The sequence below is a fragment of the Leptodactylus fuscus genome, chromosome 3 (genome assembly GCF_031893055.1).
Source record: "Leptodactylus fuscus isolate aLepFus1 chromosome 3, aLepFus1.hap2, whole genome shotgun sequence".
Taxonomy (NCBI): Eukaryota; Metazoa; Chordata; class Amphibia; order Anura; family Leptodactylidae; genus Leptodactylus; species Leptodactylus fuscus.
Genome location: NC_134267.1, coordinates 89,289,970 through 89,310,031, shown reverse-complemented (window position 1 = coordinate 89,310,031; position 20,062 = coordinate 89,289,970). Strand labels below are relative to the sequence as shown.

At 43.6% G+C, this 20,062-nt stretch overlaps 1 protein-coding gene across 1 annotated transcript in view; it reads right to left on the bottom strand.

Annotated features, from left to right (window-relative positions):
* The window catches only part of MAP3K5 (mitogen-activated protein kinase kinase kinase 5), a 110,670-nt gene that overhangs the window by 23,980 nt on the left and 66,628 nt on the right, over window positions 1-20,062 (bottom strand). The window contains exons 16-19 of the mRNA XM_075267925.1: window positions 16,269-16,396; window positions 12,665-12,801; window positions 10,978-11,083; window positions 8,826-8,983 (exon numbers count right to left, since the gene is read on the bottom strand). Coding sequence (XP_075124026.1) covers window positions 8,826-8,983; window positions 10,978-11,083; window positions 12,665-12,801; window positions 16,269-16,396 — 529 coding nt within the window. The remainder of the gene's footprint in view (window positions 1-8,825; window positions 8,984-10,977; window positions 11,084-12,664; window positions 12,802-16,268; window positions 16,397-20,062) is intronic.

Sequence of the window (20,062 nt, the reverse complement as noted above, 5' to 3'; positions counted from 1 at the left end):
GGGAATTCAAAGAATATATGGGGGTTACGTGCACCCACAATTTTTGCTACTGGTATATAGTGCCATTGTCTCACTGGGAATTCAAAGAATATATTGGGGTTACGTGCACCCACAATTTTTGCTACTGGTATATAGTGCCATTGTCTCACTGGGAATTCAAAGAATATATTGGGGTTATGTGCACCCACAATTTTTGCTACTGGTATATAGTGCCATTGTCTCACTGGGAATTCAAAGAATATATGGGGGTTACGTGCACCCACAATTTTTGCTACTGGTATATAGTGCCATTGTCTGACTGGGAATTCAAAGAATATATTGGGGTTATGTGCACCCACAATTTTTGCTACTGGTATATAGTGCCATTGTCCCACTGGGAATTCCACAAATAATTTGGGGATTCATTCACCCTACATCTCAGGCTCTTGCCATATTCACCCAGGTTGTCAGTGCTGCACCAGCTCGTTCCCAGACAGCTCGGCCCGAAAAACACGTTACCTATATAGAGGATTTGGACAATGAAGACAACATGTTCTAAATTTAATGTCTGCACCTTCTCCAGAATTAAAATAAAGGCAGCGTTTAACTTTCAAATAGCACTGCACAAAGGAAGAGCTTATCAGCTTGTCTCATGACATGCTACTGAAAAGTGTCATTTGTGTATCTTAATGTAAATATAGTTGTATAAGTTTTTTGGGTTTTAGGCACTGCCAAGTTATTTATTACCACCCGCTCCCTTATAATGATGATGACGCCAAAGTCACTGTGGGTGTTCAGAGCTCACAGCTTTGGTTGACATTTGTCTTGCTCTCTGTCGGTACCAGCTGTCTTTTTGGATACCGTAAAGTTATGTTGACTTTATTCACAGCTATAGAAGCTTTAGCCAGGTTGTGACGGTGTGTAACCCTAACAACACTAAGTGGGATACACATTAATAGTCAGTCTATGTACGCTAAACGTATCACTGAAGTAATTTTTTTTCCCTCTCCCCTAATATAAGAAAGGAACAGACATTAGACCTAGACCGGGGTTCGAGGCTTGTAAAAATCCAGTATTATTTGTTCTTCATGATGTGAAATATGTGTTGAAAAGCAACCCAAGATGAAGTCAGCCATGTGTGCCAGTGTGTTACTTGGCATGCCTTTGCTGGCCCCAACTGTAAGGGTCACTCTCCATTTCCTCCATTTTCCACTCCCCTTCACACCATTTGTGGTGAAGCAATGGGATGCACTGAAGTGCACCCTCTAGCCTCGTGTGGGACAGGGACATCAGATGCCACTCCAACCCCCTCGTCTTCCTCCGCCAGCCAACGGTGCGAAGATGAGAGGAGTGTGCTCTGAATGTTTTCTGCCTAGCAGAGGCTAGTTCTCACTTACGAAAATGGCCCCACTTTGACCTGTATATCAGGCACAATGGTGTAGGTTTCAAAGAAACATGGCACCAACAAGTTGGAAAACGTGGGCCATGCGTGGACCGTGTTTGAGTCTGGCAAGCTCCAGATCTGCTACCAGGTTCCAGCCATTATCACAGGCGCAAAAATGCCAGGCCCCAGGTGTAGCAGGGAAAAAAAAATGCCATCTCAGCCAGGATGGCATCGCTGACCTCGGAGGCACTGTGCTGTCTGTCCCCCAAGCTGATCAGTTTCAGCACGGCCTGCTGACATCTCCCCACGCCAGTGTTACAGTGTTTTCCGCTAGTAGCTGGGGTGGAGGTTGCAGCATCGTAGGGTTTCAGTCTACTCCTGCCATGAATTTTGGCCTGGGAGAGGAGATAGGCCATCCCAGTTTGCACCCGGGGACCAGACTCCACCACATTCACCCTGCCTGTCATTAAAGATAAGCACTGCAGCATCCCTGACCACAGGCGCTTGTCCATGTGTCGGTGGTCAAGTGGACCTTGCAGCAAAGTGCAGAGCTCTGGGCCCGACTGATGTTATGGGACACATGCAGGCGCAAGGCAGGGACTGCACACCAAGAGAAGTAGTAACGGCTAGGCCCAGCATAGGGAGGTGCCCCAGCTGCCATCTGCTGACGGAAGGCCTGGGTCTCCAGAAGCATAAACAAACACCAACATCTCCAGGGCCAGCAGTTTATCGATGAGGCTGTTAAAGGCTTGGGCATGGGGGTGGGTTGTGTTGTACTTCTGCCTGCAATGAAAAGCTTGGGAAATGTGGAGTGGCTGGGAAGAGGCGCATGATGGTGCAGGCCAAAAGGGCGCATGAGGGTGAACTCCCCAATGTGTCAGAGATAGGTGTGTAGGTGTCCTTGCATCATATACTTGCACCATATTTGGCTTTGGAAGTTAATTTTGTGCCAAAAAGTGGTTAAGACAGCAATCCCTCAGCTACTCCCGTTACACTGTCTAGTGAAATTACCATCTTTGGAAGTGGACCACCACTTGTAAGATCCCAAAGGAAGCAGGCAAGAGATGTGCAGTGCAGAAAAAAAGATGAGAAAATAAGTGTAGGCTGTAGAGCACAGAGGGATCGGAGAGGACAGAGCTGGTGTCGGCCAGGTATTCCCACAACATGCGCCTATACTTGTCCCTCCTGGTGAACACTAGGCCCCTGAGTGGCAGTAATTTGTCCAGGGGGGCCATTAACGTGTTCCAGACCTAGGAATAAGTCTTCCAAAAGGGTAGAGTTTTGCATGCCTTTGCTTCTACCCACTGTTTTTGCTGCTTAGCTTCCCTCCACATCTACACTGCTTTCACCCCTAAACATCACCCCAGTTTATGCCTTTGTTTCTACCCTGTTTTTTTTGTTGAATTAGCTGCCCTCCACATCTACACTGCTTTAGCCCCTAAACATCACCCCAGTTTATGCCTTTGCTTCTACCCTTTTTTTTTTGTTGAATTAGCTTCCCTCCACATCTACACTGCTTTAGCCCCTAAACATCACCCCAGTTTATGCCTTTGCTTCTACCCTGTTTTTTTTGTTGAATTAGCTTCCCTCCACATCTACACTGCTTTAGCCCCTAAACATCACCCCAGTTTATGCCTTTGCTTCTACCCAGGTTTTTTGTTGATTTAGCTTCCCTCTACATCTACACCGCTTTAGCCCCTAGACATCACCCCTGTCCATGTGGGGTCGGTGGCCTCGTCATCCACCAACTCCTCTTCCAATTGCGCACTGGCCCCTTACTGCAAACCGCACATGACCACAGCTTGCCCTGATGGCAACTGTGTCTCATGATCCCCACTTAGGTCCAGACAAGTCGGTGGCGGGTCCAAAACCCCAAAATTGGAAGGAAATGGCGGATGCTGCAGTATTTCTAACACCTGTTCCTGGTGCTCGGGCCTGGTCTGTGTTGTACCCTGCACCCTGCTTAACGCAGCTGCCATATCCGAAGTTGTGCTGAGCGCATGCTAATGTTTTGTGTCCAGTGCAATGGATGGGATGGGATTTCACATAAGTCTGCCACCCATGGCCACTCATGGTTGAGCAACTGAGGGAGTTGACTTTGACGAACCCGAGGGTTTTGGAGTTGGAACTACATCAAAGGTCTGTGCTGCTCACACACTCTGCTCAACACATGATATGTTTAGTGCCAGCAGTGTGGAGACGTCGCACAACAGCCGTTGTTCCAGCAGGTACAGGCGTTGTAGGAGTGCATAGAGGCTAGCAGCGGCAACTATAGACTTTAAAAACTATCCGCACAAGCGCCACACTTTCACCAGTAGCTCAGGAACATTGGGGTACCTTTTTCAAAAGATTAGCAGCAATGAGTTAAAAACGTGGCCCAGGCATGGAATATGTTGCAGGCTGCCAAGCTACAGAGCCAATCCCAGGTTACGGCCATTATCACACATGACAACATGCCTGGGCCCAGGTGCAGTGGCAAAAACCACATTGCCGTCTCATCGAGGATGGCATGACTCACTTTGTAGGCAGTGTGCTGTCTGGCCCCCAAGCTGATGAGCTTCAGCACGGCCCGCTGACGTCTCCCCACACCAGTGTTGCAGCGTTTCCAGCTCGTAGCTGGGGTCAATTTAACAGCGGAGGAGGGTGGTGTTTCAGCCCTCCTCCCAGGAATGTTGTGTGAGGAGACAAGTCAGGCCACCACATTTTGCGACCCGGTCCACGCCTCAACTACATTCAACCACTGTGCCAAAATTGAAAGGTAGCGTCCCTGTCCGCATGCACTTGTCCATTCGTAACTGGTCATGTGGAACTTTAGGGCTAAGCGCTGAATTTAGGGACCGCCTCATGTTTGGGGGAAAGTGCTGGTGTGGACGGCACAGTGCGGTGGCGCAGTAGACACTCTGCCCAAAAAGGGCAGAGTGTCCCCCAGCCGGGATTCCAACATCTCCTGGGCCAGATTTCTTGAGATGAGGCCGTTGAAGCCTTGGGCATGTGGGTGGGTTGCGCTGTACTTTAGCATGAAATGAAAGGCTTGGGAGATGGGGAGTTGCTGGGAAGAGGCGCATGATGGCGCGGGCAAAAGGAGAAATGGCAGGAAAAGGTGAGAATGAGGGTGAACTCCCCAAAGTGTCAGAGGCAGATGTGGAGGTGTCCTGGCTGCTGGTCTGGACTGCAGCGCCAGCCCTGTCAACAGTGGGAGAGGCAGTGGCCGCCAGGCCAAACGACGATTATCCTGCGCTTGCTCTCACCCACTGAGCCCAGGGCTTGCCTTCCAAATGATGGCACCCGCAAGAGGTGGTGAGATTCCTCTCTGCAGATCTCCAACCCATCTTGGACTTGCAAATTGCACTAAATTTGTGATGTAACTGACACGTATATGATGAGTCTATCCATTGTCTGTTCATTTTGGTGAAAGTCAGCCTGTCAGCTGACAGACAGCTGTGCTTGTCAGTGATGATGCCACCGGCTGCTTGTACCCCCAGTTTTTGCTGCTTAGTTTGCCTCCACATCCACACTGCTTTTGCCCCTACACATCACCCCTATCCATGCCTGTGCCTCTAGCCATAAGTCTGCCACCCATGGAAACTCATGGTGCAGAAAGTGAGGGAGCTGACTCTGAGGAACCCTTGGGTTTTGTAGCTGGTACTTCATCAAAGGTCTCTGCTGCTCGCACACCCTGCTCAACATACGGTATCTAGGGTTAGATCGTGTAGTGACCTCGCACAACAGTAGGTGCTTCAGGCAGATGTAGGCCTTGCTGGAGTGTATTGCGGCTAGCTCCAGGTACTGTAGACTTGGGAAAGTGGGTGTCCAAGTGCCGCACTTTCACCCTTAGTTCAGCTAATTTGGGGTATGTTTTTAAAAATCATTGCACCACTACATTGAACACGTGGGCCAGGCATGGAACGTGTTGGAGGCTGGCAAGCTCCAGAGCCCTCCAACAAGACAAAAAAGCCTAGCCCCAGGGGAAGCAGGGATAAACAAATTGCCATCTCATCCAGGATGGCATCCCTGACCTCAGAGGCAGTGTGCTGTCCGTCTCCCAAGCTGATGAGCTTCAGCCCAGCCTGCTGACGTCTCCCCACACCAGTGTTGCAGCGTTTTCAGCTCGTAGCTGGGGTCAATCTAACAGCGGAGGAGGAGGAGGGTGGTGTTTCAGCCCTCCTCCCAGGAATGTTTTGTGGGGAGACAAGTCAGGAAAATTCTTGAAACGGGAGAGTTTTGCATCTTTGCCCTTGCTGCCTATGGACATCCCTTTGCCTCTAGCCACCATTTTCCCTGCTTTGCTTGCCTCCACATCCACACTGCTTTTGCCCCTAGACATCACCCCAGTCCATGCCTTAGCTTGTACCCCCAGTTTTTCCTGCTTAGCTTGCCTCCACATCCACACTGCTTTTGCCCCTAGACATCGCCCCAGTCCATGCCTTAGCTTGTACCCCCAGTTTTTCCTGCTTAGCTTGCCTCCACATCCACACTGCTTTTGCCCCTAGACATCACCCCAGTCCATGCCTTAGCTTGTACCCCCAGTTTTTCCTGCTTAGCTTGCCTCAACATCCACACTGCTTTTGCCCCTAGACATCATCCCTATCCATGCTTCTGCCCCTAGCCATAACTCTGCCACCCCTGGAAACTCATGGTGCAGAAACTTTGGGAGCTGACTTTGAGGAACCCTTGGGTTTTGTAGATGGAACTCCATCAAAGGTCTGTGCAGCTCACACACCCTGCTCAAGATATGGTATTGTAGGGTTTCAGCGTGTGTGAATGACGGACAACAGCCTGTGTTTGGACAGATGTAGGCCTTGCTAGAGTGTTTTTAGGCTAGCAGCGACTCCTGTGCACTTGCAACAGTGGGCGCACAAGCGCCGCATTTTCAACAGTAGCTTCGGTACATTTGGGTATGTTTTCAAAAAACTTTGCACCACTAGGTTAGACGTGGGCCAAACATGGAACGTGTTGGAGGCTGGCAAGCTCCAGAGCCGCTACCAGGTTCCAGCCATTATCACAGGCGTAAAAATGCCAGGCCCCAGGTGTAGCAGGGAAAAAAAAATGCCATCTCAGCCAGGATGGCATCCCTGACCTCGGAGGCACTGTGCTGTCTGTCCCCCAAGCTGATGAGCTTCAGCACCGCCTGCTGACGTCTCCCCACACCAGTGATTTAGCGTTTGCCGCTAGTAGCTGGGGTGGAGGTTGCAGCGTCGTAGGGTTTCAGTCTACTCCTGCCAGGAATTTTGGCCTGGGAGAGGAGATAGGGTACCTCAGTTTGCACCCCGGGACCAGACTCCACCACATTCACCCTGCCTGTCCTTAAAGATAAGCAGCATCCCTGACCACAGGCGCTTGTCCAAGTGTCGGTGGTCAAGTGGACCTTGCAGCAAAGCGCGGAACTAAGGGCCCACCTGATGTTGAGTGACACGTGCTGGTGCAAGGCGGGGACGCCACACCGGGAGAAGTTGTGACGGCTAGGGACGGCATAGTGAGGTGCCACAGTTGCCATCAGGTCCGGGAAGGCGGGAGTTTCAACAAGCCGGAACGCCAACCTCTCCTGGGCCAGCAGTTTAGCGATGTTGGCGTTCTAGGCTTGCGTGGGTGGGTGGTTAGCGGTGTATTTCTGCCGGCACTCCAATGTCTGAGAGATGGTGGGTTGTTATAAAGAAGCGCCTGATGGTGCCTTTGATGGTGCAGGAGAAGGAGATAAGACAGAAACAGGGGAGGATGAGGGAGAAGTCAACAAAGTGGCGGAGGCAGATGAAGTGATGTCCTGGCTCGTCCTCTGGAGTGCATCGCCAGCACTGTGAGCAGAGGCAGTGGCATGAACGGCGGGCGACGTTTGTCCTGCCGTTGCTGCCTGCCACTGATTCCATTGCTTGGATTCCAAATGACGGTGCATTGAAGTGGTGGACAGGTTGCTCTTCTCAGGGCCCCTACTTGATTTCGAGAGGCAAATTGTGTAGACGACACTATATCTGTCCTCGGCGCATTCCTTGAAAAAACTCTACACCTTCAAGAAACGTGCCCTCGATGGGGGAGTTTTTCTGGGCTGGGTACAAAAGGGAACATCTTCGGACATTCCGGGTCTGGCCTGGCTTCGGCAAAGCAGCTGACCTCTGCCTCTGGACATGTCTCTGCCTCTAGCTACCCTTTTTGGTGCTGCACCTGCCTCAACATCCACACTACTTTCCCAGCTTGACATCCGCCTTGTCCAGGTGGGGTCGGTGTCCTCGTCGTCCACCACCTCCTCTTCCAACTCCTGTCTCGCCTCCTCCTCCTGCACAATGCGCATGTCAACTGGCTGCCCTGACAGCAACTGCGTCTCATCGTCGTCGATGAGGGTGGGTTGCTGGTCATCCGCCACCAAATCGACCGGAGATGGAATGGAGGAGACTCTAGTGTTTGAGCATCTGGACACAGATACTCGTCTGTTAGGTCCGTGGAATCGTGAAATGGAGGGGCAGGTTGCGGTACAGTCAAAGGAAGGGAGAACAGCTCTGGGGAGCAGGGACAGTTGGGGTTATTGTTCTGGGAAGATTGGGAATTTTGGGTGGAAGGAGGACAAGACTGTTGGGTAAGAGGAGGTAGAGGCTGACTGGCTGGTGGACAATGTGCTTTAAGTGTTATCCGACAGCCATTGCAAGACCTGTTCCTGGTTCTCGGGCCTACTAATCTTTGTACCATTCAGCCTAGTTAATGTGGAACTTTTGTGCAAAGCGCAGAACTTAGGGCCCGCCTGATGTTAAGGGACACACGCTGGTACAAGGCTCAACTCACCCTAAGTGCCAAAAACACTGCTGGTGCAAGGCTCTACTCATGCCAAGGGCCTCAATCTCTGCTGGTAGCTCAGCTTAAAGTCCTGTAACTTTGTTTGGAAGGGCTCATGTTAAGGGCTAGAAAAGTGAATTTTGGAAGGTCTTACCACATCACACACACACACTCAAAATGACAGTTAAGGGTGAGGGCTTTTGGAATTCCCATTGCCTATTCCATTTGTGGTTGTCATGGGGAACGTGATTTAAAGGGGTGGTTGTTACTGTTTGTTGAGCTTAAATTGGGGTTTGTGTCCATCCATTTGGGGAGTAAAGAAGGTTTCCAGGTATTTTCCCACTTTGATAGAGGTTTTTTTGAATGTGGAAAGTGTGTAGTTGTTAGGCTGTGATGTTGGGGTAATAGAGGGTCTTTGGTGTGTTAGATGCCCCCAGACATGCTTCCCCTGCTGTCCCAGTGTCATTCCAGAGGTGTTGGCATCATTTCCTGGGGTGTCATAGTGGACTTGGTGACCCTCCAGACACGGATTTGGGTTTCCCCCTTAACGAGTATCTGTTCCCCATAGACTATAATGGGGTTCGAAACCCGTTCGAACACACGAACATTGAGCGGCTGTTCGAATCGAATTTCGAACCTCGAACATTTTAGTGTTCGCTCATCTCTATTTATGATACTTTTCACATTAGTATACAATTACACTTACTTTAAACATAGCTGCTTGTGGTTCTCCTAGTTCATAAAAAGGAGGTTTCCCTGTAGCCATTTCTATTACTGTGCAGCCCAAGGACCAAATATCTGCAGGTTTTCCGTATCCTCTTGGACCTTTATCTATTATTTCTGGAGCCATGTACTGAAGAGTGCCTGAAAGGCGACATTAAGTGACACATGGTGATTGTAAGGAACAGTTCATGTTGAATAAGAAGACAAATACTGTGTACAATAAAAAGGATAGGAAACCCATTTTACTATTTCATGAGGGCCAAGAGTGCTATTCAAACTGATTTTGCAGAAACAGAAATATAATAGTCCATATAGTATATAATTGTTTTAGGCCTGGTGACAATGCAGCAAGCCAGGTAATCAATAAGGTACAAATGGATTTTTTTCTGAATGTAGGAGTACAGTGAGCTGAGTGATGAGAGATTTTTCACAGTTACTTAATAGAGATTTGTCACAGTTACTTAATAGAGATTTGTCACATATTATGAATATGTGGAATCCTATTAACTGAAATAAAATTGATGTAAGAATGTTTAATAAAAGAGGGTAAGTTAATTCACTAGCTAACAAAAAAACCTAGTCACATAAAAAGCATAACTTTAGCATAGAATTGAACAATGACATTAATGAGGCAATAAAGCGAACCTGAAAAGCTTAGACTAAAGGGACATTCACACTACCGCTATTATAATCCTTAGTCATTGGATCAGAGCAATTGACTTACAGGGGTTGTGCTAACTCTGATGGTAATTGATACTGATGACCTATCCGCAAGATAGGTCAACAGTATCAGATCAGTTGGGGTTTGATATCTGGACCCATCCTGATTAGCTGAATCGGCTGCTGGGATCCATATACTAGGAATACAGCCGGAAGCAGCCCTACTCCTATTCAAGCAAATGGGCTGCATTTCCAGGCACCACCGCTACAGTGTATGGAGCTCCAAACATTGCATACAACTTCCGGTCTCTGCAGTGAAGTGGTGGTACCTGGAACTGCAACCCCACTCCCATTCACTTGAACAGGACTAGGGCTGCTACTGGCCATATACCTACTATATGACTTCTAGCAGCTGAAACAGATGATCGGGCCGGGGACTCTGTGTCGGATCCTGACCAATCTGATATTGATAACCTAACCTATAGATAAGTATTAGAAATCAATTAATTTAAGATCCTGGAGTACGACATTAAATGCAAATAGAGTAAATAATGCAGACAGAATTCCCCGTCTGCATCCGTTCACATTCATTCTAATGTAAAAATATATCTTGTTTATTAAATTGATGATGGAAGGAAAAATCCTGCATGTTCACCGTTTTTATCCATCATAGGATGAGATGAACAGACTAGAAGAGCAGTAGTGTGAAGAAAACTACCCTTAGCCTATTCCTGTCGTTCTGTCCATTATTTTGATCCATCACAGTCATATATGCAGTCTTATCTTGTTTGAAAACTAAAAAAACACGATGGATGAAACCTTACATCTTTTGTTTAATATTAAATTCAATAATGATGATGGGTGCAAACATTAATTGCTCTGTCTGCATTCTTCACTGTATAAACATTTCAGTCCATGGTTCTGATCCTATGATAGATTGAAACAACGGACAGAACAACGACTGTATGAACAAAGATTTATGTGCCCATTTCCCTCCTTTTATTGATCTTCATTGCTTGAAATGGATGATTTCATTAATGCCTGATAGCAGATTGAGCATGATAGCCAATTTTGGCCAGAAGGAGTGGAAATTATGCTTTGTGAGGGCCACTGAGGAGATGTAATGGACAGTGAATGGACATTATACAGTATGGGGCAACAAGAGGGAGTGACACTGTATGAAGGCAACAAATGGCATTATGTTGCATGGGAGCCACAAGAGGACATGATACCATATGGGGGGCACTAAGGGAACATAATACCATGACTGGTTTCGATTTGGCAGGGTTAAAAGGCATGACTTATCCTATCCTACTAATATTATAAATGTGAAAGTTTGTGTGTGTGTGTGTGTGTGTGTGTTTGGATGTTTGATTTTGCGTGATTGAGGAACAAACATCCAAACACGCAAATAGAAGCAAAGGCAGGTATGGTAAACGTTATACAGTTTTGTTGACAGTGCACAATCATCTTACCAGTGAATGTCTCAGTATTTGGGTTGATACCAGCAAGTCTTTTTGACGTACCAAAATCAGATATTTTTAGCACTCCGCTATATGTATTTATTAAGACATTATCACCCTAAAGTACAGAAAAGAGTTAATTAACAATCAAACCTCATTCATGCATCTTGTAGCACTGTAGTAATTAACCCCTTCCTATTTTAGCCATTTTTTTAATTTAATTTTTTTTCCCCACATTCCAAAAGCCATAACTTTATTATTTTTCAGTTCTTGTTAAAGTCTTAATTCTTGTGAGATATAATTGTACTTTGTATTATGTAATGGGAAGCTGGAAAAAAATTCTGAAATTCAGAATGAAGTGGAATTAAAGAAAAATTGTATTTCAACGACTTTTTTTACAGCATTCACTGTGCTGTGAAAATAACATATTACCAGTATTCTGCAGGTTGTTTTGAATATGTTTAATACCAAATGTCATAGTTTTTGTTATGGTTTAATACCTTATAAATTCTAAAACTTTGAAAAAAAGTCTCTTAGAGTTGGGCCACAATTCCCTTTTATTCCCCCTTCTCCTTATATTTAATTTCGGCTACTACAAACATTGCAACCAGAAGTGGCGTCACTACAGTTTGGTGACGTGATTGATGTCACTGGAAAAACACGGAAGGCACTCTGTTTTTCAGTGCATTCCATCATTTAGCATTCTTACACAGCCACCAAGCATTTTTCTCTGATGCTGACTTTACATCATTCCTCTTCTGGTATACCATCCAGTAAGATTGCTTAGGTAGTGTTTAAATTGTTTTGACACATGTTTTGTTTCATAGTCTCGCTAGATACTTTACCATTGTATTAGAAAGCTTGGCACTGGGCACGTATAGCCACTGTTTACATGTACAAAGATCATCGTTTGTCAACATAGGGATCTATTACTGTGGAATTGGTGTGCTGTCACTATTCTGGGTCTGGTTTACTATACCTGATTGTATATACAGTATGTATATATTCACAAATGTCTAACTGAACTAAACGTCAATATTTGTTTGAATTGATTACATTTCAAAGTGTATTCTATGATAAATGCTTACTTGAGGGTACAGGATTGTTTCTTTGCATATTTAAAAGATTTGACATCCACTGTACTGTTATGGCGGAAGTCGGGAAGGGGTTTTCCCGATCCCAACACCATTTTTTATACTGATGAGTTATCTAAAGGATAGGCCATTAGTATCTAATTGGTGGGGGTCTCACTTAGGGACCCTGCCCTAATCAGCTGCATCCAAGCACTGGAAGCTGCTCAAGTAACGGGAACAGAGTTGCAGTATCCCCGTGCCACCTCTATACTTTGGATGGGGTTTAAGCTCTGGTCCTATTACTTGAATAGCAGAAGAGCTACTTCCAGCCCCATCCACAGAAATAGTGTTCAATGCTCAGGGGTGGCAGTATCAGTATCAGACCCTCACTGATTAGATACAAATGGCTTATCCTGTGGATTCATATTTGTACAGGTTTATGTACAATTTATGTACATGCATACATTTACGTCAAAGATCTGTGCCATTCCATTATCATTTATGGTCCATGTAGAATCGACCTACTTGTCGTTGGCACAGCTCTATACAAAGGTGTACATTACAACACAAAACACTGTACACTCCACTCACAAATATTTTCAGCCTTGAAAAACAAGAACACAGACCTTTATATCTCGATGTACTATTTGATTATCATGAAGATATTTCAAGCCTTCAAGAATCTGTTTGGTATAAAATCCAATTGTTTGCTCATTGTCTTTCAGTGGTCCCCATTTTGATCGTAGAAGAGCAGAAAGGCTTCCTGTAATAAAAAAAAATAGTCAAATTATAAGCTATTCACAAAGTACTTTTTTACTAAGAATATTTCAATATAAAACAGTGCAATAACAGTCATTTATTAAAAAAAAAAAAAGAAAAAGGGATTGATGGCCTATCTTTATGCAAGGTCATCCATAACAGAAAGGTGGAGGTCAGACATCCGACAACCCCGCCAATCAGCAGCGATGACCACTGGATGTGCACACTGCGTGGAATGTGCAGATCTTCCTGCTTTCAGCTTTGTACATTCTACAGGTCCAACGACCACTGATAAGTGGGGCTGCTGGAAGTTGGACTCCTACTGATTTGATACTGATGACCTTGCCTATGGATAGGCCATCAATATATAAGTCATGGACAACCACTTTAATTCTGGTTAAACAGATTTAAGTTTGTGGCTATTGCTGGGGGACTACTCTCTACATGCCCATTCATTTCTGTAAATGCAATCCCACAAATATTTAGAATTCTATCTATCTATCTATCTATCTATCTATCTATCTATCTATCTCATGCAAATGAAGATATCTGCGGCCGTAATGTACGTTACATCATATGGTGTAGGAAACAGCATTGACATTAGTTGCATGAAAGATACCACAAAGTGCAGAACTGTTCGATTTCAAGAAAGGGGTAATTGTCAGGTACCACAGAAATGGCCAATCCTTAAGGGACATGGCAAGCGAACTGAATTACCCAAAATGGACCGTGGCCTATGTGATTACGAAGTGGAAGGTAAACGGTGATTGTTGTAATGTGCCCCGAGTCGGCAGACCCCCGAAACTGCAACCGTTCAAAATTGTTGAAGGAACTTACCTGTCTTCTCCAAGCCAAATGGAATAAAATACCACTAGCCGTCATACAAGGACTTGTGGAAAGCATGACCCGGAGGGTTGAGGCTGTAATTGCCACTTGTGGAGGCTCTACCAACTATTGAATATGAATAAATGTTGTTTTGTATTCTACCACAGGTGTCCAAATACTTATTGGTACACAGTGTGTGTGTGTATATAGATAGATAGATAGATATATGTGTGTGTGTATATTCAGATCCCCCAGACACACAAACAACCAAACTGAGAGATCACTAAGTGCCATATGACTATATGCTTGTGTCTCATCTTACACTGTGTTACTGTATATATGCTGAATTGCAACTCAGAGATTTTCCTTCAGTCATAATAGAAATTGCTGCCATACTTTGGAGTCCTTGGCCCCTGTGAAATATCTGCAGAATGATGAAATTCACTTTCAGCCTCATCCCTAATTTTAGCTGAGTGTTCCAGGAGAATAGTAACATAGAGAAGGTTGGATAAAAACAACCTTTCCATCAAACCAACCTATCATCCTACAGCTTTGATCCAGAAAAAGGTAAAAACATCTCAAAAGACTCAAGTGCTTTACTCATATGTGGGGAAAAAATATCCTTTTTGACTCCAAATCCAGAAGCCTGGATCAACTTGTATAAAATCTGTATTTTGTAATATTTTTCAGTTCAAGAAAGGCCACCAGGCCCTTTGTGAACTTGTACAATTAATTCACCATTACAATTATTCTGTGGCAAGAAGTTTCATAGTTTTCTGCTTTTAGCGTAGAGGATCCCTGTCTTTTGTGAAATATTCTTTCCATTACGCATAAAGGATGTCACTATCACATGCCTAGTAAGGTCTTTGTACTGTCCCTTCATGTATTTGTACATCTCCACATATAAGTCTTTTTTTCTAAACTGAATAACCCCAAATTTGTTAATCTGTCTCTGTATTCCAATCCATTTACTCTCCTAATCACCCCACTTGTCCCCCTCTGCATGTTCTCTAGTTAAGTTACGTCCCTGTACAATGATGCCCAAAATTACTAAAAGGATCTGTGTAGCCGTACTAATGATTTGCATTCAGGTATAACTATGTTCTTGTTATAAGCTTCCAAAGCCTCTTTTGATGCATCTGAAAATTTAATTGGCCTTGGCAGCAGTTGCCTGGCACTGGGCGCTAATCTTACTCTGCATCAAAATCGCCGAGTTTTTTTCAGTGGCATTCTTACCTAGTAATTTACTAATAAGTACATACAAGTACATAATCATACACTTTATTTTTTCAATTAAAATGCATAACCAGACATTTGTCAAGTCTCAGCCCATGCTTCCAGCTTCCTTAGATCTCTCTGTAATATTATACTATCCTTCTCAGCTTTGATTATTTTTAGTTTAGTATCATCAGCAAATATAGAAAACCTGCTGTGTAAACCCTATACCAGGTCATTAACAAACATTTTAAAAATGATAGGACCCATTATTGATTCCATGCAGCAACCTATTAGTGACTGTGACCTAGTCTGAGTCTTTCCCCAATAACAAGCATTCACTGTTTCTTATAACTGAGCCAGTTGTGAACCCAAATGCATCTTTTTACCTCCAGTCCTAACATTATCATTTGTATTATTATTATTATTATTTATTTATTTATATATATAGCACCAGTAATTCCATGGTGCTGTGCATTTGAGGGTTTACATACAGCACTCAAAATATACAAACAAATGCAATACTAACAGTGATCAACTGCCACAGTAGGATAGAGGGTCCTGCCTGCAAAGGCTTACAGTCTATGAGGGAAGAGGGGTAGAGACAGAAGGTGAGGGGAGAGGCTGTACAGATGGTGGTGTGGTGCTAGTGTTATTGGAGGTTGTAGGCCTACCTGAATAGGTGAATCTTCAGGACCGTCTTGAAGCCTGTGATTGTGGGGGTCAGTCTTATGTGTCTTGGTAAGGAGTTCCAGAGTATGGGGGAAGCACAGGAGAAATCTTGGAGATGTTGTGTGAAGAGCGGATAAGAGCACAGCGGAGTAGGAGGTCATTGGACGATCTGAGGTTACGTGTCGGCAGGTAGCAGGAGATTAGGTCAGAGATATATGGAGGGGACAAGTTGTTAATGGCTTTGTATGTCAGCATTAGTATTTTGAACTCTATTTGCTGGGCAACAGGTAATCAGTGAAAGGAATGGCAGAGGGGGCAGCTGATGAAGAATTGGGGGTGAGGTGTATTAAGTGAGGAGCAGAATTTAAGGTGGACTGGAAGAGGGCCGAGAAGTATACCAACCTTTTATGTGGTATGGTATCAAAAGCCTCTGAAAAGTCCAGATGCACCATGTCCACCACATTACCCATGTACAACTGGTCACGCAAAGAATAAGCACTCACATAGCTATGTCAACAGAATAAATAAAAAGTTATGTATTTTGCACAGTGGGAAAGGAAAATATGAAAAAACGTCACCAAGCATTAATGTACAAACTACCTTGCATATTTAGGGGGTTAAAGGGGTTATGTGGGTTACAGCAGCCAGGCTGAATGTGCAACAGGGGTTTCAGAAGTCATGCCCCCACTGATCAGGTACTTACCCTCTATCATTAGTGTACTGTCACTAAAATACAACCCACATGAAAAGATGCCTTACCTCCTGGTACCTGTTCCATAAAAATCTTAATAAAGCCATTTTCACTGAATGAGCCCAAATATTGGACAATATTCTTGTGTTTGAGATGCTTGTGAAGTGCAATCTCTTCATGGAGTGGCTGTGAGTACCTGCAGGCACAAATCCTTGTTTACTGAACAAAGCAGATACAAAAAAGAGACATAGTAGATACAGATAAAAGAAAATATATTTCAAGTGTTGTCCTAAATTTATCTCTAACTGAAAAGTCTTACAGGTTACAGGCTACAGGTAAGGGTCCAGTTGGATAAAATGTGACCTGTGTTGCTATTTTCATAGCAGATTTAATCTAATGTAAATGAGAAAGATAAAAAAAAAAAAAATATTTAATATATTTAAAGAGGATCTGTTAAAAAGTCTGAAAAACCAAATGACAGAACATGTGATAGACACTGTGATCCTGAGCATTGAACTGTATTTTAACGAAATTCTAATCTAATTCTAATCTAAAGATATAAGCCGTTATAGTGTTGATGAATGTGAGTGTATACTAGGGAAGTAGGTGATAACACTACATGACTTCCAACATATAGAGACCCCACCCCCAGGGAAAGCACATTGTTACCAACCACATAGTGGGCAAAATCAGAAACGCACCGAAGGAAAAACCATGGCAGCAACGCATTGTGATTTTTCCCGCAATGCTTTTCACAGAAAGTCTGCATAGGCTTCCTCTGCGGACTTTCTGCTTCCATTACACCTATAGAGAAACTACCGATGTTTCCTTAGGTATAACTGAAATGCTGAGATTTACAAAACGGTTTTAGAAATCACAGCATGTCCGCTGTATTTTTCCGCAGTGTGCAGATGGGATTCACTAGAATCCCATACACTTTGCAGAGACTGTAAAACACCGCGTGTTTTCTGCAGCATTTGAATAGCAGCCAAAGCACAGCATTTACGCCATGTAGGACCCTGGCCTAAAAGGGCTTTAAACTATGAAATGGCTAAATGTATTAGGATAAAGAAAACACCAAAATGCTCAGGGTAACAGCATCAATCATTTGATGTAGGTCATTGGACTTTTCCAGACCTGAAGACCGTTCCTCTGTAAATGGTCCCCTTCGGTTTAACAAATCGTGTATAAATCAATAATACAAGTACCTACAAGAAAAATGCAGGAAAACACCACAGAGGGAAATGTCCACAGCTCTAGACCAATATTATAAATCAGTTCCACTTCATAGTGCATAGGAAAACACCCTCTGGTTTAGGGCAAACAGACCAAAAACATTAAAAAAAGCCGCGATATAAGACACCCTGCTGATTAGCTGCATTCATCTGAGGCTGAGTAAAAGCTGTAGTGGAAAGCTCTGCTTTGGCTTTCCATCGCGGAAACTCAGAGCTGGGGGGTGGAGAGGAATTTGGCTTGGAAGACCACATTTTGCATATTTTGTTCTTTTGGGTTAAGCTATTATTCTATGTGCTAGACAAAGCAATGTACAATCGGTCACTGAATATTGTACTTTATAGTACTACACTGCCCATCTTACAGAACACGGAATTAGACTTCTGCTGTCCTTGGATAAATTCTTGGTTCTGTACAGGCAAACTTTCCACTTTCAGGTTGCAGAATTTTTTCTCTGTTCAGCTGTTTGTGACTAAACATACCTAATGGAAAACTCTTTGTCTGACCTTAGAGACAAAAAGATGAGAATTTTTTTTTTTTTAAAGCTACAATACTGCTTTTATCTAGTTCAACATCCCATGACCAATAAGCCAGGAGCAAAAGAATGTAATTAAAAATTAACCACTTATGCAATGCAGTCAAGAAGAAAAGATGTTTTATATAATGCAACAGAATCTTAAACCTATGTAACACCTCGGACAAAAAGTTACAACTGTAATATTAGTTAAACAGGTACAAAAACTAAGCTTCAGTACATGCGAGAAACTGCAATCTTGTTAACTGATCAGTGTAAAAATCTACATATAAAAATTACAAATACTTTTTTTTGCTGGTAAGATTGTGAATTATGACCCAAATTTAGTATAAATTGTTTGCCAAAAAGAAAAAAAAAATCTAGCACGAAAATAGAAAACATTAAACACAATGTGGAGGCTCAACCAGCTAAAAACTGAGTACATGAACTGGATGCTTTTACTCCTAGAAAAGGATTCTATTATTGTCTCTACTGATTTTTAATAAGCATATATTTGCATAGCCTTTAGAAAGGCTATTCCAGACATACCTTCTGTTTAGTAATCCTCTCAGCCGTTTTTGAATCAATCTGCTTTTATTGATATGCTAATTAACCAGCACGGAGCCTTGGAAGTTCACTGAGCACTGCTTGTGTGCTATGTGTAAGCAGGGGGAGGTGAGAGCAGGGAAGGCTGCTGCTGAGGTCACTCAAGCATTAGGGTTTGGAGTGGTAATCTAGAGCATAGTGAAGTCCCAAAAGGTGAAGAAACGATAATTTGCTAAAACCTTAAAAACCTCAAAATCTAATTAGCTTAAACGTTAACTAAACATTAAAATTGCTTTTTATTTTCTTTCAGCATTTGGGGAGTTAATCAAGTTTTGTATTACCAAAATTTGCCTCCCTGTAGTATAAAGCTGTGCCTGAATCTGTCTCATGTCTTTCTTCCTTTTCTTCTATTTGTGCTACTTCTTTCACTTGCTAACTGAGACTCGCGCTCCATTTCTAGGTTCTTGGAATATGGGTTCTGAAGAGTCAGTGTATGGGCTGGTTTTGCGCACGAATGGGTAGGGTGTTTAGGTGGGCAGGATGCACTTAAATAGTGAGCACGCCCCCTTGGTTTGGCATCATGAAGCAAGCAAAGCTCACATCAGTCTTATTAAAGCACACTGTAGCCTCCAGGGAGGGAGACTCAGGAGCAGGAGGTGAGAACTACCTCACATCGACCATTCCATAGTGGTTAAAGTATGGAGTGCTATGTTCCTTAGAGGCAGGGGCTCCTAGTATTTCCTAGAACTATTATGCTGGCAGTTGCTCTTTTTACATAAGGTTCAGGACAGGAAATAATGTGCTCACATTCAAGATTTGTTAGTGTGAAATCAGCCTAAAAGATGACTTATAAAATCTACTAAAGGAATAGGACATACAACTTATTGCAGTGGGTTCTGTAAAACAGTTACAAGCGGCTAGAAGATGTTGAATTTAAGTCCGACTTCACTTTATGGTATTATGCTATCTGAGCTAATCCGATATTTTATTCAAATATGGGGCCAATAACAATACAGCAGATTATCTATGTCCAAGCCACTGAACAAAATTCTAGGAAAAAAATCAAGAGAATTCAATAATATCTAGATACACTATATGCATTGAGTGGGGGTTGGGATTACTAGTTAAAACTATAAAGTACGTGTGTGGGGCAACAGAATATTTACTTCTTGGACTAAATCATTTCTTTATAATTTTTATGAATATTCATTATGGCTTCCATGCTTTGTATTATCTGGATGGAATCTTCATCTGGCATTCTGCTAGGTGAGTCATGAATGTCCATGCCGAGAACATTACTATTGTAAATGTAGGATTGCCAAGCTATCCTTTGAAAGGGAAATCAGTTTTCAATCTCTGTTTTCATGTAGAGATTTAAGAGCTGCCAATTAAAGGGAAAATAGCTGGACAAGGATGATCACACTCAACAATGTAGAGAGTTATTACTTACTGAACTATGTACCTCCTTCATATCTCCTGGGAACATGCTGTGGGATAATCTAATTGTCTAAGCTTCCAGGTAGCAGTTTTTTTAAGCTTTTTGTCCTCCAATCTTATAGAGACATGTCC